The 27,834-nt window shown below is 43.9% G+C and overlaps 2 protein-coding genes and 1 pseudogene across 9 annotated transcripts in view; all 3 read left to right on the top strand.

The window, feature by feature from the left end:
• The first annotated feature begins 1,849 nt into the window (after window positions 1-1,849).
• Window positions 1,850-27,833, top strand: LOC116478073 (zinc finger protein 468). 8 transcript variants are annotated; one of them, XM_058425015.1, is made up of 7 exons: window positions 1,850-3,099; window positions 7,015-7,274; window positions 7,703-7,988; window positions 9,408-9,531; window positions 11,536-11,623; window positions 15,316-15,442; window positions 22,367-27,833. In XM_058425015.1, the coding sequence occupies exons 5-7, from the start codon at window positions 11,609-11,611 to the stop codon at window positions 24,040-24,042; spliced, it is 1,818 nt and encodes a 605-aa protein (XP_058280998.1). In that variant the 5' UTR covers window positions 1,850-3,099; window positions 7,015-7,274; window positions 7,703-7,988; window positions 9,408-9,531; window positions 11,536-11,608; the 3' UTR covers window positions 24,043-27,833. The 8 variants fall into 8 exon arrangements, with proteins under 8 accessions (XP_058280998.1, XP_032024830.1, XP_032024829.1 ...); XM_032168939.2 differs by having other exon boundaries at window positions 9,469-9,531; XM_032168938.2 differs by lacking the exon at window positions 7,015-7,274.
• On the top strand, window positions 3,066-5,933 carry LOC116478086 (zinc finger protein 860-like; annotated as a pseudogene).
• The window catches only part of LOC116478080 (zinc finger protein 468-like), a 42,523-nt gene continuing 32,318 nt past the window's right edge, over window positions 17,630-27,834 (top strand). Inside the window, 1 exon segment of the mRNA XM_058425042.1 lies at window positions 17,630-17,669. The gene's annotated coding sequence lies outside the window, so the exon portion shown is untranslated.

Below are 27,834 nucleotides of genomic sequence, written 5' to 3' on the forward strand. Positions count from 1 at the left end.
TAGCTACATGGGAGGCTGAGACAGGAGTATCACTTGAACCCAGGAGGCGGATGTTTGAGTATGCCAAGATCAGGCCATTGCACTCTAGCCTGGGCAACAAGAGTGAAACTCTTTCTCAAAAATAAATAAAGAAAAAATAAAAATAAAAGCACTAGTCCTATTCATGAGTAGTCAACACCCATGACCAAATTCTCTCAAAGGCCCCATCTGCAGGAACATCCTATTGGAGAATAAGAAATCCGAACATGGGCCAGGTGCGGTGGCTCACACCTGTAATCCCAGCACTTTGGGAGGCTGAGGCAGGTGGATCATGAGGTCAGGAGTTCAAGACCAGCCTGGCCAACATGGTGAAACCCCATCTCTGCTAAAAATACAAAAATTAGCCAGGCATGGTGTCGTGTGCCGGTAATCCCAGCTACTTGGGAGGCTGAGGCAGGAGAATCGCTTGAACCCAGGAGGTAGAGGTTGCGGTGAGCCGAGACCATGCCAGTGCACTCCAGCCTGGCAAGAAAGCGAGACTCTGTCTCAAAAAAAAAAAAAAAAGAACATGGCTTTTGGCCAATATGAACATTCAGACCAGGAAGCCTGCATTTTTTTAAATGTTTTCATTGTAAAATTTGTTTTATTTATTTATTTATTTATTTATTTATTTATTTTATTTATTTTTCTGAGATGGAGTCTCGCTCTGTCACCCAGGCTGGAGTGCAGTGGCGCGATCTCAGTTCACTGCAAGTTCCGCCTCCCAGGTTCACACCATTCTCCTGCCTCAGCCTCCAGAGTAGCTGGGACTACAGGCGCCCACCACCACGCCCGGCTAATTTTTTTGTGTTTTTAGTAGAGATGGGGTTTCACCGTGTTAGCCAGGATGGTCTCAATCTCCTGACCTCGTGATCCGCCCGTCTCGGCCTCCCAAAGTGCTGGGATTACAGGTGTGAGCCACCACGCCCGGCCTACAGTTTGTTTTATACTATGTTTTCTCTGATCCCAGTTTATCAATTTTCCCAGTACACATTCTATGTTTTATATCTTATGCACAGTAAACTAGATAACTAAGGGCAATTCGTGTATATAGAATTGCCATATTGCCTGGCTGTTATTTAACTGTAGTCGTGACATCATAATTTAGCCCTCTGTCACTGTTAGTCAATTCTTTTTTTCTTTCTTTCTTTTTTTTTTTGTATGTTTTGTGAAACAGATATCTCACCCTGTCAAAAGACTGGAGCTTACTAGCACATTGCAACCTCCGCTTCATGGGTTCAAATGATTCTCTACCCTCAGCCAACTGAGTAGCTGCATTACAGGTACGTGCCACCATGCTTGGCTAATGGTTATATTTTTAGTAGAGATGGAGTTTCTCCATATTGGCCAGGCTGGTCTCAAACTCCTGGCCTCAAGTGATCCTCCCTCCTCGGCCTCCCAAAGTACTGGGATTACATGTGTGAGCCAAAGAGCTTGACATGATAAATGTTTTGTTCTGATATTTCATCCTGCAAGTCTTAAAATGTTCCACATTTTCAAGGTAGGAAACAAGATAGTTTGCTGTTTTTCATCCTCCTTGGAGCATTTTCTGAATGAAGACATGTGAGTCCTTCCCAGTTTTTCACCATTACCAAGAATGCCACGCTGGCTGCCTCTGAGTGTGTTGACTTCAGTACATGTATGTGGAGGGTTCCTGGAGGAAGGGTTTCACAGTTCTGACCTCAGGTGATCTGCCCACCTTGGCCTCCCAGATTGCTAGGATTACAGGCATGAATCACTGCACCCAGCACATGAGTTACTGCATCCAGCCTTATGATTATATATATATATATATATTTGAAATGGGGTACCGTTCTCACCCAGTCTGGAGTCCAGTAGCATGATCTCAGCTTGCTGCAACCTCTGCCTCCTGGGTTCAAGCGATTCTCCTGCCTCAGGCTCCCCAGTAGCTGGGATTACAGGTGCCCGCCACCACACCCAGCTCATTTTTGTATTTTTAATAGAGACGTTGTTTCGTCATTTTGACCAGGCTCGTCTCAAACTCCTAACCTCAGGTGATCTGCCCACCTCGGCCTCCCAAAGTGCCGGGATTGCAGGCATGAGCCACTGTGCCCCACCTTTTTAAAAATTTTATTTTATTTTTTATTTTTGAGAAGGAGTCTCGCTCTGTCGCCCAGGCTGGAATGCAGTGGCCCGATCTCAGCTCACTGCAAGCTCTGCCTCCCAGGTTCATGCCATTCTCCTGCCTCAGCCTCCCAAGTAGCTGGGACTACAGGTGCCTGCCACCACGCCCTGCTAATTTTTTGTACTTTTAGTAGAGACGGGATTTCACCGTGTTAGCCAGGATGGTCTCAATCTCCTGACCTCATGATCTGCCTCCCAAAGTGCTGAGATTAAAAGTGTGAGCCACCGCACCTGGCCAATTTTTATTTTTATTTTATTGAGATGGAATATCTCTCTGTTGCTCCAGCTATAGTGCACTGGTGTTATCTCGGCTCACTGCATCCTCTGCCTCCTGGGAGAAGAGGGGTTTTCACCATGTTGGTCAGGCTGATCTCAAACTCCTGACCTTGTGATCTGCCTCCCTCCACTTCCCAACGTGCTGGGATTACACGCTCGAGCCACTAAGGGTGGCCCTGACTTTCTTTTCTTTAGGCCACTGGACTTTGTCATCTCTGAGACTGCACTTGTATTTTAGCTCATCCAGATAATGAATATCATGTGTTAGGCTGAACATAATATCGAACATATTTATAGAGAAAACACTATATTTAGTTTTTATTTGTAAATTTTTTACTTAGGGGATCTTGAAATCTCTCATGGAAAAGTACAATAAAATGCAACAATAGAGAAAAAATGTTCAAAAATACCTTAATACAGGTTTGTCACAACATATTCTTTGGTCAAATTGATATTTAATTTCTCACTTCTCATTTTGTGTGAAGGTGATAACTCCTCCATAATGTTTTATTTAAACGTGTTTCTCATTTTAGAGACGCTTGAGTTTCAGAGACGTGGCTATAGAGTTCTCTTTGTCGGAGTGGAAAAGCCTGGACCCTGCACAGAATGCTTTATACAGGGCCATGATGTGGGAGAACTACAGGAACCTGGAGTCTGTGGGTGAGGAAAATGTCCCTCCAGACATGAGGAATCTGTCCTTGTGTATCTTGGCTTTTCCTGGTTTTATATTCTCTTTTGTGATTTTGCCCCATACGTGCTTTTGATGTACGTAGCTGGGATTCCAGGCACGCGCCACCATGCCTGGCAAATTATTTGAAGACAAATAATGTCTTCAGTGGAGACAGGGTTTTGCCATTTTGGCCAGGTTCGTCTCGAACTCCTGACCTCCATACCCGCCCGCCTTGGCCTCTAAAGTGCTGGGATTACAGGCTTGAGCCACCGCACCTCGCATTGTTCATTTTTAACAAGAAAAGTTTTGTTCAGTTTGTTGTGGGATCAACCCTGTAACAGTTATGGCTTTCATCATTCCTGTTGAGGGAACTTGTGAGATTGAATGAGATTCCCATATTTTAGCTCTACTGTCATTTGTTTAATACACAGTGGCTTTCAACTTGTTCATTTCTATGTATTATACATTCATTTTTTGTGGTAAGCAGTTCGAGAGCGGTCTGGCCAGCATCGCAAAACCCTGTCTCTACTAAAAATACAAAACTTGGCCAGGCATGGTAATGTGCACCTGCAGTCCCAGCTACTCAAAAGGTTGAGGCAGGAGAATCGCCTGAGCCCAGGAGGCAGTTTGCAATGAGCCGAGTCATAGTGGCTTTCAACTTGTTCGTGTCTTTTCAGCAGTGCGATCTTGGCTCACTGCAATCTCTGCCTCAGGTTCAAGCGATTCCCCTGCCTCAGGGTCCAGAACAGCTGAGACTACAGACACAAACCACCATACCCAGCTAATTTTTTGTAATTTTGTTCACAAGGCAATTCATACTGGAGAGAAACTTTACAAATGTAAAGAATATGACAAAGTTTTCAGTTGCAGATCACACCTTGCAACACATAGGAGAATTCACACTGGAGAGAAGCAATACAAATGTAAGGTTTGTGACAAGGTTTTTGGGCTCAATTCACTCCTTGCAGAACATACTGGAATTTATACTGGAGAGAAGCCTTACAAGTGTAATGAGTGTGGCAAAGCCTTTAGGGTGAGGGCATCGCCTATTCACCATCAAGCAATCCATGGTGTAGTGAAACCTCACAGACGTAATGACTGCCACAAAGTCTCCAGTAAAACTACAACACTTGCAAATCATTGGAGAACCCATAATGAAGAGAGATCTTACAAGTGTGATAAATGTGGCCAATTTTACAGTCATCGTTCATACCTTGCAGTTCATCAGTGAACTCATACTGGAGAGAAACCTTACAAATGTGAAGAATGTGACAAAGTCTTCAGTCATAAATCACAGCTTGAAAGACATAGGCGAATTCATACTGGAGAGAAACCATACAAATGTAAGGTTTGTGACAAGGATTTTGGGTGTGATTCACACCTTGCAGGACATACTAGAATTCACCCTGAAGAGAAACCTTACAAGTGTAATGAGTGTGGCAAAACCTTTAGTGGGCAGTCACCACCTACTCACCATCAGGCAGTCCATGGTGTGGGGAAAGTTTACTAATGCAATGATTGTCACAATGCCTTCGGTGACGCTAGAACTATTGCAAATCATTGGAGAATCTGTAATGAAGAGAGATCTTACAAGTGTAATAAATGTGGCAAATTTTTCAGACATCGTTCATAACTTGTAGTTCATCAGCGAACTCATACTGGAGAGAAATCTTACAAATGTCATGATTGAGGCAAGGTCTTCAGTCAAGCTTCATCCTATGCAAAACATAGGAGAATTCATACAGGAGAGAAACCTCACAAGTGTGATAATTATGGCCAAGCTTTTACTTCACGTTCACAAGTCATTAGGCATCAGAGAATCCATACTGGACAGAAATCTTACAAATAAGTGTGACAAGGTTTCAGTCCGAGGTCACTCCTTGCAGAACATCAGGAAATTCATTTTTGAGATAATTGATGCAAATGCAATGAGTATAGCAAACCATCAAACATTAATTTTCATTAGAGTCAATTCAGCATTGACTTGAGTTTGAGTTGATTTAACATTGAGTTCAAGCATTAATTGATGTTAAAGTGTTTGTTAAGAGAATTGGGCCAGGCACGGTGGCTCATGCCTATAATCCCAGCACTTTGGGAGGCCAAGGCAGTTAGATCACTTGAGGTCAGGAGTTTGAGATCAGCCTGGCCAACAGACGTGTGCCACTTTTCCCAGCCAGTTTTTTGTTTCTTAACACAATCTGATAGGGATTTTTATGGGTATTGTGTTGAATCTAAATCACATTGGGTTATATAATCATTTAGTAATATTAATTTTTCCAATCCATCAATATGGGTTCTACATCTATTTATATATGTTTTTAATCATTTTGATCAGTGTTTGTGGATTTCAAGGTCCAAACATCTCACCTCTTTACATTTATTCCTTAGTATTTCTTACTTAAATTTCTCTAGCAAATGGAACTGTTTTCTTAATTTTCTTTTAAAATTGTTTATTGTTAATGTATGGAAATTCAACTAATTTTTGGTGCTGATATTGTATTCTGCAAATCCACTGAATGTGTTTATTAGTTCCAGTAGTATTTTGGTTGACTCTTTGGATTTTTTCCACAGAAGATCATGTCATCTACAAACAAATACAATTTTATTTCTTTCTTTCTGCTTTGGATGAGTTTTCTTTTTTTTTTTTGAGATGAAATCTCACTCTGTCACCCAGGCTAAAGTGCAGTGGCATGATGTCGGTGCATTACAAGAGAGTAGTGTCTCTGTAATTGTGCTTAGAACTCTGTGGTGCATGAGTGGAAAAACTGTTCAACAGGATCCTAGGAGAGCTAGAATGGCAGAGTTTTAATCCACTAAAACTAGCAAGATGTACTCCTTACTGCTCACGCATGAGTCACGATCTTAAGATGTTTATAGTTAAGGAAAGAGCTTAATAGTACCTGCAAGAACAAACTCCTACAGAAACACAATGTCCAGATGACTCAATATCCCATGACAATCTATGCTTCTAAAATAATTACAGTCATGCTTTCAAGTACTTGCACACTAAAATACCAAGAATAGCTTTTTTTTTTTTTTTTGATGCAGTTTCACTCTTGTCATCCAGGCTGGAGTGCAATGGCAAAATCTCGGCTCACTGCAACCCCCGCCTCCCAAGTTCAAGTGATTCTACTTCCTCAGCATCCTGAGTAGCTAGGATTACAGGCATGTGCCACCACACCTGGCTAATTGTTACATTTGCAGTAGAGACAGGCTTTCACCATGTTGTCCAGGCTGGTCTGGAACTCCTGACCTTAGGTGATCCCGCTGGTTCAGCCTTTCAAATTGCTGGGATTACAGGCGTGAGCCACCGGGACCAGCCAAGGATACCTTTAAATCAACAAAATAGTAAGTTTTGTTAGACTGTCAGCACACTGGCAGGTAGACATATCTTAGTTTTTACCTAGGCGCCTATGTAAGAAAAACAGGCCAGGCGCAGTGGCTCATGCATGTAATCCCAGCACTTTGGGAGGCCGAGGCAGGCGGATCACTTGAAGTCAGGAGTTCGAGACCAGCCTGTCCAATATGATGAAACCCCGTCTCTACCCAAAATACAAAAATTAGCCAGGTATGGTGGCGTGTGCCTGTAATGCCAGCTACTCCGGAGGCTGAGGCAGAAGAATCGCTTCAACCCAGGAGGCAGAGGCTGCAGTGAGACGAGATGTCACCACTGTACTCCAGCCCGGGCGACAGAGAAATACTGTCTCAAAAAAAAAAAAAAAAAGAAAAAGAAAAAAAGAAAAGAAAATAAAAGAGAAAAAATGTAAATAAAAAGGAGAAAGTAACAGATCTCTTTTACCAATGTGCTGGGACAACTAACTGGATATCCATATGGAGAAGAGTAATGTATCCCTATCTCACACAAGCAAATTAATTTATTTATTTATTTATTTATTTATTTTTAGAGAAGGAGTCTGGCTCTGTCGCCCAGGCTGGAGTGCAGTGGCTCGGTCTCGGCTCCCTGCAAGCTCCACCTCCCGTGTTTCACCGCATTCTCCTACCTCAGCCTCCTGAGTAGCTGGGACTACAAGCGCCCGCCACGACGCCAGGCTAATTTTTGTATTTTTAGTGGGGACGGGGTTTCATCGTGTTAGCCAGGATGGTCGCGATCTCCTGACCTCGTGATCCGCCCGCCTCAGCCTCTCAAAGTGCTGGGATTACAGGCGTGAGTCACCGTGCCCGCCCTAATCAAAATTTTATTTTAAAAATTAAAAAAAAAAAAGAGGAAGAGACTGCGGGAGGGAATGTTACATTGTCGCGCAGGCTGTCCTGGACCCCCAGGCTGAGCGATCCTCCCGCCGCTGCTTCCTGAGTAGCTGGGACCTCAGGCTCCCACGCCTGCATCCCTGCTGTGTTTAAGCAGCAGGTGGTGACCTCACTCCTCCCTGGCCTGAGCACTCCGTCTTGCATCCCAGGCTGTGGCCCTAGGGAAGTCTCCGAAGCTGAGCACTGGGTGGACTCTTCCTCCCGAGTGAATGGAGAATAGAAGGGGAGAGAATTTCTATTCTGTCCTGTGGGCCATCAGCATGAAATCGTACTTTCCGCCCAGAAAGGGCTTTGCATTTTACATTCTAGTTTGCATCCTCCTTCCAGACTATTCCAGGGCTTTTGAATTAGCCGTCTGCCTTCCTGGCTGCTCTCGCCGCCAAAACTCAGAGAACAGGGGTTGAGAGGAGGCTGAGACTCACAGGTCCCGCTCCGGCCCCGCCCTCTGCTAGTTCTAAAGGGCAAGGTCTCTCCGCTTCGCGCCCCGCCCACACCTCACCCAGGCCTCGCTCACCTCCTCGTTGGCTCCTCCCAGGCCTGGTTTCTGTCCTGCGCGCGCAGATTCGCGCAGACCAGGAAGCGGATCCCCTGGAATGACGGTCACACCCGAGAGGTGAGTTTTGCTCTGTGTTGTATTAAGTCTGCGCTCCCCAGGTCCCCGGCACTTCTGTACATGGGATGTGAGGTCCCCATAGACCTGCAAGTTCTCGCCTTTCTTCTTTCACTCAGAGCGAATGGAGATGTTCTACTGGGAGTCCGGAAGTACCTTCTTTTTAGGTTTAAAGTCGCCCTGAGGCTAGTCCCGTCCCCGGTCTTTCTGCCATAGGGCAAGGTATACGCTTCCTATTGCGTAGTTTTCCTGCTCAAAAGGGTTTTTTGACTCCTTCCGCACTGCGCTTTTTATAGTCCTCACCGGAGATGTGTATCCCCACCCTGCGCGCCTCCCAGCCTCGTCCTCCTGGGTTCCTGGAGCACAGCGCCGCGACCCCAGTCCCGGGGAGGCCGCGTTCTCTGTCTGGTCCTGGGATACTGCGGATCCCACCCTTGTCCGAAGGCGTCGTCGCCCCCCACCTCCCTCCTCCTCTTGCTGGGCCCTGGTGCTCCCCAGGTCTCCCCTCCGCAGTCACCGCTTCCCCTAAGCCTGCATTGGAGAAGTGCCTGGGGCCTGTCCTGTGACACGGGGTGTTCTTGCCTGCCCAGCTCCAGCACTTGGAAAATGCGCTCCTCCGAGATGCAGGCGTCTTACTCCAAACCCTCGTGTGATTGTGTGGACCAAAGGGATCAGGAGACAGAGAGAGGGACTGAGAGAGCAGTAGAAAACCTGAGACAGAGAAAAGAAGAATGAGAAGGACCCATAACACATGGCAAAGTAGAGGATGGTGAGGGATTTGCCAAGAGACAGCAAAAGTGATAAAGCAAAAGATAAGAAAGCAGGAGGAGAAAAGCAACTGGAGAAATGTAGAGAAAAGCTAGATGTACAGAGAGATGAAGGACAGACAGCAAGATACGCAGAGGGGCAGAAATGTGGAGGCTCATCAGAGTGAGGAAGAGGAGGAGAGATGTGGAGCCAGGGCAAACAGAGCAGAGTGGTGCTGGTGGCAAGGAGAACAGAGGGAGAACCACAGCAGGGAGGACACCTGGGGATCTGGGGTGTCAGATTGGGTCCAGGGGGTTATAACAGAGAAGAGAGAATTTACCAGGGAGAGCAGAGGAGGCGCAGAGGCGGGAGAAGAGGCGGAAATCTATGGAGATTGAGGACGATCTAAAGATGGGGGAGAAGGAGCAACTAGAGGTTAAATAAGTTGCAAGGATGGAGCCGGGCTAATTTTTGTATTTTTAGTAGAGATAGGGTTTCACCATGTTGGCCAGGTTGGTCTCAAACTCCTGACCTCAGGTAATCCACCCACCTCCACCTCCCAAAGTGCTGGAATTACAGGTGTGAACCACGGCAGCTGTCCACCCATGTATTCTTGATTGAAAAAATTTGCTCATGTCTTAGTTCTACAGCTGACCCTGTTTCCCTGTTTTCAAGGTCAAGAGCTGTGTGTTTACAGTTCTGCATTTTATAAATGTTACTGTGATTTTCTTGTAAGGAAGAATTCAGTGTTGGGAGTCAATTTCATCAGAACCTTTCAAAAGAATTTTCTTTAACCCAGGTATGTGAAAAATGCTTCTCTAATTTTAAGGATGGGATGATAAGACCAACCCATCCCATTAGCCCTTCCAGGCCCCCATGTAAGAATTCAGGCACACCTTCTCACTCATCTCAGACCTTCTCAGGGTAACTTCGTGAAAATGTTTCCCACTCTGAGCCCCAGTGAGCCTCCCTGCATCTTTGCAATGAGGGGCTAGACCGGAAAAGCTCAACCTGAGTGATCCTGACCCCTGAAATGATTGGCAAAATAGAGGCAGTGTCTGTGTGTGGCTATTTTTCTGGGAGAGGGGAGTGCCCAGTTTTAATTAGAATTTTCAATGGGATGCAGTACTCCAAAAATGAAGAAAAAAAAAAAAAGCACAAGAATGGAAGAAACACAGTGGTAGACTCAGAAACAGAAAGGCTCTTTGGGGCCTTTATCTGTATTAGAATATCACAGCTACGTCTAAAGCAGGTCATGTCAGTCCCTGGCAGGGAACCCTCCACCTGCTTCCCGTGTTCCCCAGGACAAAAGCCCAACTCTTCACTTTGGCTCCACAGCCCTGTGTTCAGGGCCCCTTCCACTGTCCAGCCTCCTCCTGGGAGCTTGCCCTCATCTGACTCCCTCTGCCCCAGTCACATTTGCTTTTCTCTTTTTTCAAACATCAAAATCCTTCCTGTCAGGTCACTGTCCCTGCTCTTATTCTGTGTTTCTAAATGAAGATGGCACTGTCCTTTTCTCCTTCAGGTCTAGGTTCAGAGATGTCTCCCATGTCCTCCCACCCCCATCTGAAGTTCCCTCTGCCCAACAGTGTCTATCACATTACTCAAGTTTCCTTTTTTTTTTCTTTTTGAGACGGAGTCTCGCTCTGTCGCCCAGGCTGGAGTGCAGTGGCGTGACCTCGGCTCACTGCAAGCTCTGCCTCCTGGGTTCACGCCATTCTCCTGCCTCAGCCTCCCGAGTAGCTGGGACTACAGGCGCCCGCCACCACACCCGGCTAATTTTTTGTGTTTTTAGTAGAGACGGGGTTTCATCGTGGTCTCCATCTCCTGACCTCGTGATCCGCCCGCCTCCGCCTCCCAAAGTGCTGGGATTACAGGCGGGAGCCACCACGCCCGGCCTCAAGTTTTCTTATCTCTGTGTCAATCCCATCAGAAATGCACTTTTTTTTTTTTTTTTTTCCAAACAGACTCTCATTCTGTCCTCTGGGCTGTGAGTGCAGTCTTGTGATCTTGGCTCACTGCAACCTGTATCTCCTGGGTTCAAGTGATTCTTGTGCCTCAGCCTCCCAAGTAGCTGAGATTACAGGTGTGTGCCACCACACCCTGCTAATTTTTGTCTTTTATTTTATTTTTGAGTCTTACTCTGTCACCCAGGCAGAAGTGCAGTGGCGTGATCTCAGGTCACTGCAACCTCCACCTTCCACGTTCAAGCAGTTCTCCTACCTCAGCCTCCTGAGTAGCTGGGATTACAGATGCCCACCAAGCTTGGCTACTTTTTGTATTTTTGGTAGAGACAGGGTTTCACCATGTTGGCCAGGCTGCTCTTGAACTCCTGACCTCAAGTAATCCACCCACCTCGGCCTTTCAGAGTGCTAGTATTACAGGCATGAGCCACCATGCCCGGCCCAATTTTTGTATTTTTATTAGAGACAGGGTTTCACCATGTTGGCCAGGCCGGTCTCAAACTTCTGAGCTCAAGTGATGCTTCCACATCAGCTTCCTAAGTAGCTGGGACCACAGACACAGACGTGCACCACCATACCTGGCTAAGTTTTAGTATTTTTGGTAGAGATTTCCTGAAGGGGAGCTCATCCTAGCCCAGGTCCCCACTGCTGCAGCGTGCATGTGGGCTTCTCCAGGAGGAGAGTGGGAGTTTTCCTGTAGGAATTTTTTGTTCATGGTGCAGTGGGCAGCAGATGGGACTGTATTTCCTCAGGGTGAGATCTTCTTTGTTTGTGTCCTTGTGTTACAAGGAGGATATGTGTTGATTCTGAGCAATAAACAACATATTTTTAACATTCAGGATTGACTTCTAAAGACTGTTGGTACGTGAGGAAGAAACCTGGAAGAGGAAGAGGAAAGCAAAGGAGTCAGGGATGGCTCTTCCTCAGGTGAGATGATATTCTCGGTGGATTGTTCTGTCTCCTTCCTTTCAGATACCCTGGGCCTTGGAGTTGGGAATCTTCTCTGAGTCTGAAGCGTCCTGCCTGACATGTTTGCTCACCCTCACCGATGCCTTCCTTCAGTCCCTCTCATCTCACTTAGATTCCGTCTCTTGTGACCCAGTGACATGAAGTTGGGAAGAGGCTGCACTGGGCATGGTCCTGGGAAGGGCTCACACCCAGACATGGATGGAGATGGGGTGAGGGTCCCGTGGTGTCAGTGCTGTTGGGCAGCAGGGATTGTTCAGGGGCCACATGTGGATGCACTGTCAGCTCTCTGTGGACCAGGATTAGAGCAGCTGCCAATGGAAGTCATGTATTAATGTCCACAAAGTATGTGGTAAATTCTAGAAAAGGAGACCAATAAGGGGAAATGTTTTCTGCCTGATTTTATGCTATATTTTTAGGTAACTGAGTGAGTTACTGTATTTCTGACTCCAAAAATCTTACTAATTAGAATGTAAAGTTCATACGTAGACATGAATAATTCATGAATGATTCTTTATTATTATTATTATTATTATTATTATTTATTTATTTATTTATTTATTTTTAGTTTTAGTTTTTTTGAGACGGAGTCTCGCTCTGTCGCCCAGGCTGGAGTGCAGTGGCGCAATCTCGGCTCACTGCAAGCTCCGCCTCCCGGGTTCATGCCATTCTCCTGCCTCAGCCTCTCCGAGTAGCTGGGACTACAGGCGCCCGCCACCACGCCCGGCTAATTTTTTGTATTTTTAGTAGAGACGGGGTTTCACCGTGGTCTCGATCTCCTGACCTCGTGATCTGCCCGCCTTGGCCTCCCAAAGTGCTGGGATTACAAGCGTGAGCCACCACACCCGGCCTATTTATTTATTTTTTTATATTTTATTTTTTATTTTTTTTGAGACGGAGTTTCACTCTTGTTACCCAGGCTGGAGGGCAATGCCACGATCTCAACTCACCTCAACCTCTGCCTCCTGGATTCAAGCTATTCTCTTGCCTCAGCCTCCCGAGTAGCTGGGATTACAGGCATGTGCCACCATGTTCAGCTAATTGTGTATTTTTAGTAGAGACGGGGTTTCTCCATGTTGGTCAGACTGGTCTCAAACTCCTGACCTCAGGTGATCCGCCCACCTTGGCCTCCTGAAGTGCTGAGATTACAAGCGTCAGCTACCATGCCTGGCCTATTCCTTCATTATTTTAAGAATATGAAATCAATGTAAATAATAGCAGGAGATTCATTCAACCGTTCTTAGCACATTAAGCTCGTGAAGACAGTGGTGTTACTGTGGAGAGGCTTGTGAAACAAGTGTTTTTGGTAAAAATGGTTACAATTTGTCTCAAATATGGGAGCAGTACTTCTGTTTTATCCTAGAGGAGAAAGCTGTATTCTCATTCCACCTATTATTATTATTATTATTATTATTATTATTTTGAAATGGAGTCTTGCTTTGTTGCCCAGGCTGCAGTGCAGTGGCATGATCTCAGCTTACTACAACCTCTGCCTCCCAGGTTGAAGCAATTCTCCTGCCTCAGCCCACCTAGTAGCTGGGATTATAGGTGCGCGCCACCACACCTGGCTAATTTTTTTGTATTCTTAGTAGAAACAGCATTTTACCATGCTGGCCAGGCTGGCCTCGAACTCCTAACCTCAGGTGGTCTGCCCACCTCAGCACCCCAGAGTGTTGGGATTACAGGCGCAAGCCACCATGCCCAACCCCTCCAGTTATTATTAAATACAAATGGTTATATTTCACCATCACATGATGGATATATTTGTTTTGTGGTAAAACTCCAAGCAAAGCTGCAGCTTAGACCCTTTGCCATAAGGCATCTAATTTCCCTGTCACATCCTCCACCTTCCTTCCAACCTCACTGGGTAGCCACTACTGTCAGTTCTGTGTTAGGTGTCAGAGCAAGGATCGTACATGTGTATTTCTGCATCTCTTTTTTTTTTTTTTTTTGAGACGGAGTCTCGCTTTTTCACCCAGGCTGGAGTGCAGTGGCGCGATCTCGGCTCACTGCAAGCTCCGCCTCCCGGGTTCACGCCATTCTCCTGCCTCAGCCTCTCCGAGTAGCTGGGACTACAGGCACCCACCACCACGCCCGGCTAATTTTTTGTATTTTTAGTGGAGACGGGGTTTCACCGTGGTCTCGATCTCCTGACCTCGTGATCCGTCCGCCTCGGCCTCCCAAAGTGCTGGGATTACAAGGGTGAGCCGCCGCACCCGGCCATATTTCTGCATCTTTATGAGACTTTAAAAAAAATTCTGGGTCAGGTGTGGTGGATCATGCCTGTAATCCCAACACTTTGGGAGGCTGAGGCAGGTGGATCAAAAGGTCAGGAGATGGAGACCATCCTGGTTAACATGATGAAACCGTGTCTCTACTAAAAAATACAAAAAATTAGCCGAGTGTGGTGGCGGGCGCCTTTAGTCCCAGCTACTTGGGAGGCTGAGGCAGGAGAATGACTTGAACCTGGCAGACGGAGCTTGCAGTGAGCCGAGATCGTGCCACTGCACTCCAGCCTGGGCAACAGAGGAAGACTCCATCTAAAAAAAAAAAATTCCGTTGTAAATTTTAAAAAATTTTTATATTTTTTTTACTTTACTTTTGGGGCTACATGTGAAGGCTTGTTACAGAGGTAAACTCGCGTCATTGGGGTTTGTTGTACCAATTATTTCATCACTCCGGTATCAAGCCCAGTACCCAATAGTTATTTTATTTTATTTATTTGTATATGTACCTACACATCCCCACACACATGCACACATATATACATACAAATACATATATACACATATGTATATATTTTGAAAATCTTTTATATTTTGAAGATCTGGGACAAATGATAACCCTTTGTATTAACATCTAGTTTTTTGTGATTCTGTGTAGGTTTTATTATTTTGTGAACATATATATACAAAATGGATTTTTATACTTTGAGTAATTTTGTTTTCATGTATTTTATTTTATTTTGAGACGGGGTCTCGCTTTGTTGCCCAGGCTTGAGTGCCCTGGCGGGATCGCAGCTCACTGCAACCTCCACCCTCAGGGTCAAGCCATACTACCTCCTTACCCTTCCAAGTAGCTGGGACCACAGGTGCTTGCCATCACACCTGGCTAATTTTTTTTTTTTTTTTGAGATGGAGTTTCTGTTGCCCAGGCTGGAGTGCAGTGATGCGATCTGGGATCACTGCAACCTGTGCCTCTCAGGATCAAGTGATTCTCCTGACTCTGCCTCCTGCATAGCTAGGATTACAGACATGTGTCACTGTGCCCAGCCTGTCTTTTACTGTGGACGTTGTCATCTTTTAAGACATCAGTCGTGCTCTCTCTCATCTAGATAATGAATGTCCCTTGGTGTGTCTATAAAAGTTTCAAACATTTTTATAACAGGAACCCTACGTTGATTTTTTATTTGTTTATTTCTTTTATTTTTCACAAACATAAGAAATTTATACTGAAAGTATGTCTTGATAATACTCAAAAAGTGTAATAAAACACATCTGGGGAGACATCATGTGGTGAGAATTCCCTTACTCGGATTTGTCAGAACATTCACTGCAATTAAATCCATGCTTTCCCCTCTCTCCTCCTCTCATTTTCTGTAAAGATAAGAACTCCTCCCATAACCATTTCCTTAAAACGTGTTTTCATTTCAGGGTCTATTGACATTCAGGGATGTGGCCATAGAATTCTCTCAGGAGGAGTGGAAATGCCTGGACCCTGCTCAGAGGACTTTATACAGGGACGTGATGCTGGAGAATTATAGGAACCTGGTCTCCCTGGGTGAGGATAACTTCCCTCCAGAAGTGGGGATGTGCCCTCGCGTATCTTTGTATTTTCTCTTGTTGCCTCTTAGGAGCCCCATTGTTCCTTGACTAAAATGGAAGCTGTATTGATTTTGAAATGAAAAGCTTCATGATGTAGCATCTGGACTTTCACTGTCCCCTTTATTTAGAGGTTCTGCATTCTTCATGATAGCCCGGTGGGGGTTCCAGAACTAAAGTAGGCATAAAACCTTATGGCAGCCTGGTCGTGGTGGCTCATGCCTGTCATCCCAGCACCTTGGGAGGCCAAGGTGTGTGTATCACTATGGGTGAGGAGTTTGAGACCAGCATGGCCAACATGGAGAAACCCCGTCTCTACTAAAAATACAAAAATTAGCCAGGCGTGATGGCACATACGTGTAATCCCAGCTCCTAGAGAGGCTGAGTAAAGAGAATCACTTGAACCCAGGAGGCCAAGGTTGCAGTGAGTGGAGAACACAGCGCTGCACTCCAGCCTGGGTGACAGAGCACGACTCTGTCTCAAAAAACAAAAACAAAACCTTATGGCAGATTTTAAAGATATCCAGTTTCCTGTTTGCTTCTCCTGTGCTTTCGACTCAGTGTTCTTGGAAGAGAGCTCGATGTCCACATATTACATGTTACAATGCTCCCCACGCATTCAGAAGGAGGCAGTAGGTGGAGCAATTTGTGAACTGTTTTCCTAGATCCTTCGGTAATGTCTTCTTTCCTACTGAAACCTAGGGCTGGGACTCTGGAAAAGCTCCAGCACTTTATGGTCCTCTTTTTTTATAAGCAGGAGTCTCTGACCTGCTGTCTCCATGTTGGAGCAAAGGAAAAAGCCCTGGACTGTGGAGAGTGAAGTGAAAACAGCAAAAAAATCCAGATGGGTGGGAATATATTACAGGTGTAAATGCAGGTAAGAGCTCAGATGGGCAGAGTGGCAGCTCCACCTTCAAATAGTGTGTGGGGAAACTCTGCAAGCGGGAGAATTCCGTGGGAAAAGGAAAGTTTAAGTCCTGACATATCTGAATGGACATCTTTTTGAAGGGGGCCTGCCCCTCCACACCTGTGGGTATTTCTCATCAGGTGGGATAAGAGACTCAGAAAAGAAAGAAGACACAGAGACAAAGTATAGAGAAAAAACAGTGGGCCCAGGGGACCGGCACACTCAGCACACGAGGACATGCATCAGCGCCAGTCTATGAGTTCCCTCAGTATTTATAGATCATTATTTTTACGGTCTTAGCGAGGGGAGTGTAGCAGGGCAACAGCTGGGGAGAAGGTCAGCAGGGAAACGTGAGCAAAGGAATCTGTATGATGAATAAGTTCAAGGAAAGGTACTGTGCCTGGATGTGCACGTAGGCTAGATTTATGTTTCACTTTACACAAATATCTCAGCATAGTAAAGAGTAACAGAGCAGTATTGCTGCCAGCATATCTCACCTCCAGCCACCGGGCAGTTTTCTCCTATCTCAGAATAGAATGAATGGGAATGGTCGGCTTTACACTGAGACATTCCGTTCCCAGGGATGGGCAGGAGACAGAAGCCTTCCCCTTATCTCAGCTGCAAAGAGGCCTCCCTCTTTCACAACTCCTCCTCAGCACAGACCTTTTATGAGTGTCGGGCTGGGGGATATAAGGTCTTTCCATTCCTATGAGGCCATATCTCAGGCTGTCTCAGTGGGGGGACACCTTGGACAATACCCAGGCTTTTTTGGGCAGAGGTCACTGTAGCTTTCCACAGTGCATTGTGTCCCTGGTTAATCGAGAATGGAGAATGGCGATGACTTTTACCAAGCATACTGCCTGCAAACATATTGTTAACAAGGCACATTCTGCACAGCCCTAAATCCATTAAACCTTGATTCAATACAGCACATGTTTCTGTGAGCACAGGGTTGGGGCTAAAGTTACAGGTTAACAGCATCTCAAAGCAAAACAATTTTTCTTAATATAGATCAAAATGGAGTTTCTTATGTCTTCCTTTTCTACATAGACACAGTAACAATCTGATCTCTCTTTTCCCCACACTTTCTTTGTGCCTGCTTATCTCTCTACTCTTACTTTCTTTCTTTCTTTTATGACAGAGTCTCACTCTGTCACCCAGGCTACAGTGCAGTGATACGATCTTAGCTAACTGCAGCCTCCACCTCCCAGGCTCAAAGGATTCTTGTTCCCCAGATTCCTGAGTAGCTGGAACTGCAGGTGCACGCCACCATGCCCAGGTAATTTTTGTGTTTTTAGTAGAGAGGGGGTTTCACCATGTTGGTCAGGCTGGTCTCAAACTCCTCATCTCAAGTGATCCACCTGCCTCGGATTCCCAAAGTGCTGAGATTACAGGTGTGAGCCACCATGCCCAACTATTGTTACTATTTTAAATAGTTTTGTCTGTTTTGTCTTTTAGTTCTTTGTAAACGTATAAGTGGTTTAAGCATGATTCCAGTGTGAATATAACAGCAACATTAGTGTCCATTCCTTTCAGTACGCAGAAGTGAAGTGTGTTGTATAGATATTTGGGCAGAGGTTATTGTTGCAGGTATGTTAAACATCTTAAAGTTATAGCCTAATAACGAAACTTAAAATTTCCATAAACTGAACATATGCAATGGCTCACACCTGTAATCCCAGCACTTTCAGAGGCCGAGGTGGGCAGATTACCTGAGGTCAGGAGTTCAAAACCAGCCTGGCTAACGTCAAAACTTCATCTCTACTAAAATTAAAAAATTAGCCAGGTGCGATGGTGGGTGGCTGTAATCCCAGCTACTCAGGAGGCTGAGGCAGGAGAGTCACTTGAATCTGGGAGGCAGAGGTTGCGGTGAGCTGATAACACACCATTGCACTCCAGCCTGGGAGACAGAAAAAAAAAATCCATAACTTACAAAAACTACTTCTCCACTAGAATTTTTTTATTTATGTCAGAATTATTTCTGTGTATTTTGCATTTCCGTTAACATATATGTAAGTGTTTTTCATGCCTTTTATTTTAAATATGAAAAAAGTTTAGTTATGAAGAAAAGGTATACATATGCCAGTTTCTGTATCTGTCCTTTTATTTATTAATTACTTTATGTATTTATGAGACAGAGTTTTGTTCTTGTCACCCAGGCTGAAGTACAATGCTGTGATCTCAGCTCACTCCAAACTCTGCCTCTTGGGTACAACCGATTCTCCTGCCTCAGCCTCCCGAGTAGCTGGGATTACAGGCATGCACCACCACACCCATCTAATTTTGTATTTTAGTAGAGACAGGGTTTCTCCTTGTTGGCCAGGCTGATCTCGAACTCCTGACCTCAGGTGATCTGCCTGACTCATCCTCACAAAGTGCTGGGATTACAGGAATCAACAACCACACCTGGACTGTTTTTTTTATTTACCTTTACTGGAGAACTTTATGTATTTATGTATTTATTTATTTATTTTTATTTATTTATTTTTGAGACAGAGTCTCACTCTCTCGCCCAGGCTGGAGTGCACTGGTGTGATCTCAGCTCACTGTAACCTCCTCCTTCCAGGTTCAAGCAATTCTCCTTCCTCAGCCTCTTGAGTAGCTGCGACTACAGGCGTGTACCACTATACCCAGCTAAGTTTTGTATTTTTAGTAGAGATGGGGTTCCACCGTGTTGGTTTGCCAGGATGGTCTCGATCTGAACTGGTGATCCGCCCACCTCAGCCTGCCAAAGTGCTGGGATTACAGGTGTGAGCCATCACACCCGGTCTGGAGAACTTTATATAGGCTTGTGGGTTGGAGTTACTCTTTAGCCTTCTTTCATTTCTTTTTTTTTTATCTGAGACAGAGTTTTGGTCTGTCACCCTGGCTAAAGTATAGTGGTGTTATCTCGGCTCACTGCAACCTCCACTTCCCAGGTTCAAACAATTCTTCTGCCTCAGGCTTCCAAGTAGCTGGGACCACAGGTGAGTGCCAACACACTGGGCTAATTTTTTGTATTTTTTTAGTAGAGACGGAGTTTCAGCTTGTTAGCCAGGATGGTCTCAATCTCTTGACCTGGTGATCCTCCTGCCTCAGCCTCCCAAAATGCTGGGATTACTGGCATGAGCCACCGTACCATGCCTGTCTCAAGGTTTTTAAAACATGTTAGTGCTATTAGATGGCTTCATGTATTGCAAGTTTTACAGTACAGACTCTTAACTTCCTTTGTTTAATAAGATTTGTCAGCCTTCAGTGATGTTGATGATGAGATGCTCCTGTTACTGTCTCTGTCATTTCACTGTCCTGTTAGAAATGGCTTAGACTGGCTGGCCGCGGTGGCTCACCCCTCTAATCCCAGCACTTTGGGAGGCTGCTACAGGTTGATCACTTGAGGTCAGGAGTTCCAGACAAGCCTGGCCAACATGGTGAAACCCTGTCTCTACTAAAAATGCAAAAATTAGCTGTGCATGGTGGTGTGCACCTGTAATCCCAGCTACTTGGGAGGTTGAGGCAGGAGAATCGCTTGAACCCGGGAGGTGGAGGTTGCAGTGAGCCAAGATCACACTACTGCACTCCAGACTTGGCAACAGAGTGAGACTCTGGGCTGAGGAGGGACAATCACATGAGGTAGGAGAATCCTGCCACTACACTGAAGCCTGGGTGATAACAGGGTGACTCCATCTCAAAAACTAACAAAAAAGGAAGTAGCTTAAACTGGGAGGCTTAAGACACAGAAAGTTATTTCTCATGGATTTGGAAAGTGGGAAATCCAAGAGCAAGGTGCCAGCCACATTGGTTCCTGGTGAGAGCCTTCTTCATTGTTTAGCCCAGCCATCTTCCTACTGTGTCCTAATATGGTGGAAAGAGGAACAGGCAACGACCTCTTTAATGTCCCTTTATAAATGCACTAGTGCTGTTCATGAGGAGTCAACACCCATGACTATATTCTCTCAAAGTCCTCATCTGCAAGAACATCCTCTTAGAGAATACCACATCTACCAAATCTTATTTGAGAAGTAGTTATTTATCTTGTTTTATTTTTTTGAGACAAAGTCTCATCCTGTGACTGAGGCTGGAGTGCAGTGGCATGATCTCATCTCACTGCAACCTCTGCTTCCTGAGTTCCAATGTTTCCTGCCTCAGATTCCCAAGTAGGAGGGATTACAGGCGTCTTCCACCGTGCCTGGATGATTTTTCTGTAGTTTTAGTAGAGATGGTGTGTCGCCATGTTGTCCAGGCTGGTCTTCAACTCCTGACCTCATAATTCAGCCACCTCAGCCTACCAAAATGCTGGAATTACAGGCATGTGCCACTGTACCCGGCCATTAGTCAATTCTTATTCCTGATAATGCTGTGTATTTTGTTGACCTCATATATCAGAAGGTAGTGATCTTAACATGTATTTTAGTTCTTATGTTGTATGCTGACAGTAAGTAGAAGTTTTGGCTTTTTTCTTAAGAGGGAATTGTTTAGAATTCTTCAGTGTGTATGAATCTCATTATTTTCTTGCTTGTTTTATCATGGGTTGCAATATTTGATTAATAGATTTTTATGACTTTATATGTGAGTTTTTGGTATGTGGTATGCAATATAACAGACACGCTCCCCCCGTTAATGTCAGAAAGTGCCAAAGGGTGCAGTGGCTCACACCTGTAATCCGAGGACTTTTGGAGGCTGAGACGTGTGGATCACCTGAGGTCAGGAGTTTGAGACCAGCCTGGCCAACGTGGTGAAACCCGATTTCTACTAAAAATACAAAAATTAGCCAGGCATGGTGGCACATGCCTGTAATCCCAGGTGCTCAGGACCTGAGGCAAGAGACTAGCATGAACCCAGGAGGCGGAGGTTGCAGTGAGCCAAGACCATGCCATTGCACTCCAGCCTGGGTGACAGAGCGAGACTATCTCAAAAAAACAAAAATACAATAAATTTAAAAAAAAGTCACAACATAACTGTTCCACATGAATATAGGTAATTTTGTAACAGTTATTCAGAAAAATATGGTATTAACATTTTTTTTTTTGAGACAGAATGTCACTCTGTTGCCCAGGGTGGAGTAAAGTGGCACTGATCTCAACTCACCACAATCTTTGCCTCCCGAATTCAAGTGATTATCATACCTCAGCCTCCCAAGTATCTCGGATTAAAGGTGCCTGTGACCATGCCGGCTACTTTTTATATCTTTAGTAGAGACAGGGTTTTGCCACATTGGCCAGGCTGGTTGAACTCCTGACCTGAGGTGATCCACCTTCCGCAGCCTCCGGAATTACTGAATTACTGGGATTACAGTCACGAGCCAGCATGCCATGCCTTTTTTTTTTTTTTTTTGAGATGGAGTCTCATTTTGTCACCGAGGCTGGAGTGGAGTGGTGTAATCTTAGCTAATTGCAACCTTTGCCTTTTAGTTTAATGCAATGCTTGTGACTCAGCCTCTGGAGGAGCTGGGAGTACAGGTGCTGTGTAGCCACCACACCTGGCTAATTTTTGTAATCTTCTGTTATCTTGTCAGTGCTATGGTTGTTTAACAATACAGAATTTCCACTAATTTTGGTTATTCTTACAATAGCTTGTTGTGGATTATTTACCAATACAGTATATTGTGTGGTTCTTTAGCATTTATTTGTATACCCTAAATATGCTATAAATATGAAGAATATGTATTTTTCTCTGATGTGACAGTGATATGTATTTTGCACATTGTGACACACTTTAGGGTCACAGTGGAAAAACACTCCTTTCTTTAGACTCACACGTGTTTGTGCCCTGTCAGTGTTTCATCATGATATTGGGAATAGGCTTCCATAGAAATGACTTGAAGTACATGTAATCTCCCTTTACTTATTAAAGAATCTTACTCCTTTTGTGTTCCTAAACTTTGCAGCTCATGTTTGGGAAGTTGAAAATAAGTATGGTTTTTTCTGTGATATTTACACATTTCAGTATTATATACCATCTGTACTTAATTGGAAACCTATTGGTGTTTAAATTTTGTAGATATCTCTTCCAAATGCATGTTGAAGACATTGTCATCAACAGGGCAAGGCAATACAGAAGTGTTCCACACACGGACACTGCACAGACAAGCAAGTCATCACATTGGAGATTTTTGCTTCCATGAAATTGAGAAAGACATTCATGACTTCCAGTTTCAGTGGAAAGAAGATGAAACAAATGGCCATGCAGCACCCACGATGGAAATCAAAGAGTTGACGGGTAATACAGACCGATATGATCAAAGGCATGCTGGAAACAAGCCTATTAAAGATCAGCTTGGATCAAGCTTTCATTCGCATCTGCCTGAACTCCACATATTTCAGTCTGAGGGGAAAATTGGTAATCAAGTTAAGAAGTCTATCAACAATGCCTCAGTTTCAACATCCCAAAGAATTTCTTGTAGGCCCAAAACCCATATTTCTAATAAGTATGGAAATAATTCCCTCCATTCTTCATTACTCACACAAAAATGGGAAGTACACATGAGAGAAAAATCTTTCGAATGTATACCGAGTTTCAAATCCTTTAATTGTAGTTCACTCTTTAAAAACCATCAGATAATTCACTTAGAAGAGAAACAATGTAAATGTGATGTATGTGGCAAGGTCTTTAATCAGAAGCGATACCTTGCATGCCATCGTAGATGTCACACTGGTGAGAAACCTTACAAGTGTAATGAGTGTGGCAAGAACTTTGGTCACAATTCATCCCTCTTCATTCACAAAGCACTTCATACTGGAGAGAAACCTTATGAATGTGAAGAATGTGACAAAGTTTTCAGTCGCAAATCACACCTTGAAAGACATAAGAGGATTCATACTGGAGAGAAACCATACAAATGTAAGGTTTGTGATGAGGCTTTTGCATATAATTCGTATCTGGCAAAACATACTATACTTCACACTGGAGAGAAACCTTACACATGTAATGAATGTGGCAAGGTTTTTAATCGACTATCAACCCTTGCACGCCATTGTAGACTTCATACTGGAGAGAAACCTTACAAATGTGAAGAGTGTGACAAAGTTTTCAGTCGCAAATCACACGTTGAAAGACATAGAAGGATTCATAGTGGAGAGAAACCTTACAAATGTGAAGAATGTTGCAAAGTTTTCAGTCGCAAATCAAACCTGGAAAGACATAGGAGGATTCATACTGGAGAGAAACCATACAAATGTAAGGTTTGTGACAAGGCTTTCCGGAGTGATTCATGGCTTACAGAACATCAGAGAGTTCATACTGGAGAGAAACCTTACACATGTAATGAATGTGGCAAGGTTTTTACTACAAAAGCAAACCTTGCATGTCATCATAAACTTCATACTGCAGAGAAACCGTACAAATGTGAAGAATGTGAGAAAGTTTTCAGTCGCAAATCACACATGGAAAGACATAGGAGGATTCATACTGGAGAGAAACCGTACAAATGTAAGGTTTGTGACAAGGCTTTCCGGAGGGATTCACACCTGGCACAACATCAGAGAGTTCATACTGGAGAGAAACCTTACAAGTGTAATGAGTGTGGCAAGACCTTCCGTCAAACATCATCGCTTATAATCCATCGTAGGCTTCATACTGGAGAGAAACCTTACAAGTGTAATGAGTGTGGCAAGACCTTCAGTCAGATGTCATCCCTTGTATACCATCATAGGCTTCATAGTGGAGAGAAATCTTAATAGTGTAATGAGTGTGGCAAGACCTTCCATCACAATTCAACCCTGTAAGTCATAAGGCAATTCATACTGGAGAGAAACCTTACAAACATATTGAATGTGGCAAGGTTATTAATCAAAAAGCAACACTTGCACATTACCATAGACTTCATACTGGAGAGAAACCTTACAAATGGGAGGAATGTGAGAAAGTTTTCAGTCGTAAATCAAACCTTAAAACACGTAAGAAAATTCACACTGAAGAGAAACAATACAGATGTAAGGTTTGTGACAAGGTTTTTGCATATAATGCATATCTGGCAAAACATACTAGAATTCACACTGGAGAGAAACCTTATAAGTGTAATGAGTGTGGCAAGACCTTTGGTCAAAATTCACACCTTGTAATTAAAAGATCAAAATTCACACCTTGTAATTCATAGTGGAGAGAAACCTTACAAGTGTAATGAATGTGGCATGGTTTTTAATCAACAATCACACCTTGCAAGTCATCATAGACTTCATACTGCATAGAAATCTTACAAACGTGAACAATGTGACAAAGTTTTCATTCGCAAATCCAGCTTCAAATACATAGGAGAATTCATACTGGAGAAAAGCCATACAAATGTAAGGTTTGTGACAAGGCTTTCGGGAATGGTTCACACCTGGCACACCATACTAGAATTCACACTGGAGAGAAACCTTACAAGTGCAATGAGTGTGGCAAAGCCTTTAGTGGGCAGTCACCACTTATTCACCATCAAGCAATCCATGGTATAGGGAAACTTGACTAATGTAATGACTGTCACAAAGGTTTCAGTAATGCTACAATCATTGCACATCATTGGAGAATCCACAGTGAAGAGAGATCTTACAAGTGTAATAAATGTGGCAAAGTTTTCAGACATCGTTCATGCCTTGCATTTCACTGGTGAACTCATGCTGGAGTGAAACCTTATAAATGTCATGATTGAGGCAAGGTCTTCAGTCAAGTTTCATCCTATGCAAAACATAGGAGAATTCATACAGGATAGAAACCTCACAAGTGTGATTGTGGCAAAGCCTTTACTTCACATTCACACCTCATTAGGCATCAGAGAATCCATACTGCACAGAAATGTTACAAATGTCATCAGTGTGGAAGGGTCTTCAGTCTGAGGTCACTCCTTGCAGACCATCAGACAATTCCTTTTGGAGAAAATTGTTTCAAATGCAATGAGTATAGCAAACCATCAAGCATTAATTGACATTAGAGTCAAATCAGCCCTGACCTGAGTTTGAGTTGACTTAACATTGAGTTCAAGCATTAATTGACATTAAACTGTTTATGTTAAGAGGATTGTGCTGGGGGCAATGGCTCATTTCTGTAATTCCAGCACTTTGAGAGGCAAAGGCAGGTAGGTCACTGGAGCTCACGAGTTTGAGAACAGCCTAGCCAACAGATGGGAACCACTTTTCCCAGCCTTTATTTTCTTTTACTTTCTTTCTTTTTTTTTTTTTTTGAGATGGAGTCTTGCTCTGTCGCCCAGGTTGGAGTGCAGTAGCGTGATCTCGGCTCACTGCAACCTCCTCCCAGGTTCAAGCGATTCTCCTGCCTCAGTCTCCCGAGTAGCTGGCACTACAGTTGTGTGCCACCACATCTGGGTGATTTTTTTGTGTTTTTAGTAGAGACTGGGTTTCACCATGTTAGCCAGAATGGTCTCTATCTTCTGACTTTATGATCCACCCGACTCCACCTCCCAAAGTGCTGAGATTACAGGTGTGAGCCACTGTGCCCGGCCTGTTTTTTGTTTCTTTAACAAAAAGTTATAGGGATTTCTATGAGTATTGTACTGAGTCTAAATCACATTCGGTTATATAATCGTGGAGCAATATTCATTTTTCCAATCAGTATGGGCTTTATATCTATTTATACATGTTTTTAATCATTTTGATCAATGTTTATCGATTTCAAGGTACAAACCTCACTTTTTATGTTTATTCCTAAATACTTCTTACACTTGATCTTAGCCAAAAGGCCGAGAAGCGATCCTAAATACTTCTTAATTTAAGTTCTTTAGCAAATGGAATTGGTTTTTAATTTTCTTTTAAAATTATTTATTGTTAATGTATGGAAATTCAGCTAATTTTTGGTGCTGTTACTCTATTCTGCAAATAAACTGAATGTGTTTATTAGTTCCAGTTGCATTTTGGTTGACTCTGATTTTCTTCACAGAAGGTCACGTCATCTACAAACAAACAAAATTTGACTTCTTTCTTTCTGATTTGGTTGAGTTTGATTTCTCCGAGTAGCTGGGACTACAGGCGCCCGCCACCACGCCCGGCTAATTTTTTTTTGTATTTTTAGTAGAGACGGGGTTTCACCATGGTCTCGATCTCCTGACCTCGTGATCCGCCCGCCTCGGCCTCCCAAAGTGCTGGGATTACAAGCGTGAGCCACCGCGCCCGGCCGAGTTTGATTTCTTTTGCTATTTCATTGCTCTGGCTAGGACAGCCAGTATTGATTGAATAGAAAGGGTGAGAGCATTCTTGCATCATGTGAGATCCTACAGGAAAAGCATTCCATTTTCCATGATTGGTTATTTCCGCTGTGGTCCTTTCATGGATGGTCTTTGTATTGTTGAGGTAAATTTCCTTCTTTATCTATTTTGTTTGGGATTTCTATGATGACTGGATGTTGAATTTTGTGAAATGCTTTTTCTCCATGTATTGAAATGATGTGGTTTTCATCTTTCATTGTGTTCAAGTGGAATATCACATTGATTTGCTTGACTATGTTGACAACATCCTTGTATCTCAGAAATAAGTGGCACTTGGCATGTCAACAATCCTTTTAATATCCTCTTGAATACAGTTCGCTAGTACAAGGGGTCTTCAAGAAGTTCATGAAAAAAACATTATGTGAAAATTGTTCATGATGTCACAGTTTCTACACCAAAATAAACTGGTACAAATCTGTTATAACATGTCTGAACAGGGTCTAGTTTGAGGCACTCAGAAGGGGAAGACATGAGTTTGAAAAAAGAATCAAAGCAATGTAAATTTTGCTAAAATTGAAGCAAGAAGAAACATCAAATTTATGATTAGACCAGATGCAGTGGCTCAGGCCTGTAATCCCAGCACTTTCAGAGGCCGAGACAGGTGGGTCACGTGAGCCCTGGTACTCAAGACCAGCCTGGGCAGAATGGTGAAACCCCCTTCTCTACAAAAAATACATAAATTAGCTGGGCATGGTGGCACATGCCTGCTGGTTCAGCTTCTGTGGAGTCTGCAGTGGGGAGGATGGCTTGAGCCTGGGAGGTTGAGGTTGCAGGGAGCCATGATCATGCCACTGTACTCCAGCATAGGTGACAGAGATAGTGTCTCAAGAAATGAATATGGTGAAATTTGGGTAGAGGAATAATGAAATCGTTAATGCTTTATGAAAATGTTATGGGGACGATGCCCCAAAGAAATCACTATTTTGTAAATGCATTTTAAGTTGGGACAAGGCAATGTTGACTAAAATATAGAAATTAGCTTGGTGTGGCGACTGCCTGTAACACAGCTACCTGGGAGGCTGGTAGAAGAATGGCTTTCATTTTGGACGCAGAGGTTGCAGTGAGCCGAGATTGCGCAACTGCAGTGCAGCTGGGCCACAGAAAGACTCCGTATAAAATAAAATAAATAAAATAAAATAAAATAAAATAATAAAATACCGCTTCTCAAAAAAGCTTTCGTATAATCTTATGAGGTCACATCATTGTTCTGCAACTATAATGTGTTCAAAATATTCTTCTATGACCCCACAACTCGTTAGATATATTTTTTAAC

The sequence above is a fragment of the Hylobates moloch genome, unplaced genomic scaffold (assembly GCF_009828535.3).
Source record: "Hylobates moloch isolate HMO894 unplaced genomic scaffold, HMol_V3 SCAFFOLD_12, whole genome shotgun sequence".
Classification (NCBI taxonomy): Eukaryota; Metazoa; Chordata; class Mammalia; order Primates; family Hylobatidae; genus Hylobates; species Hylobates moloch.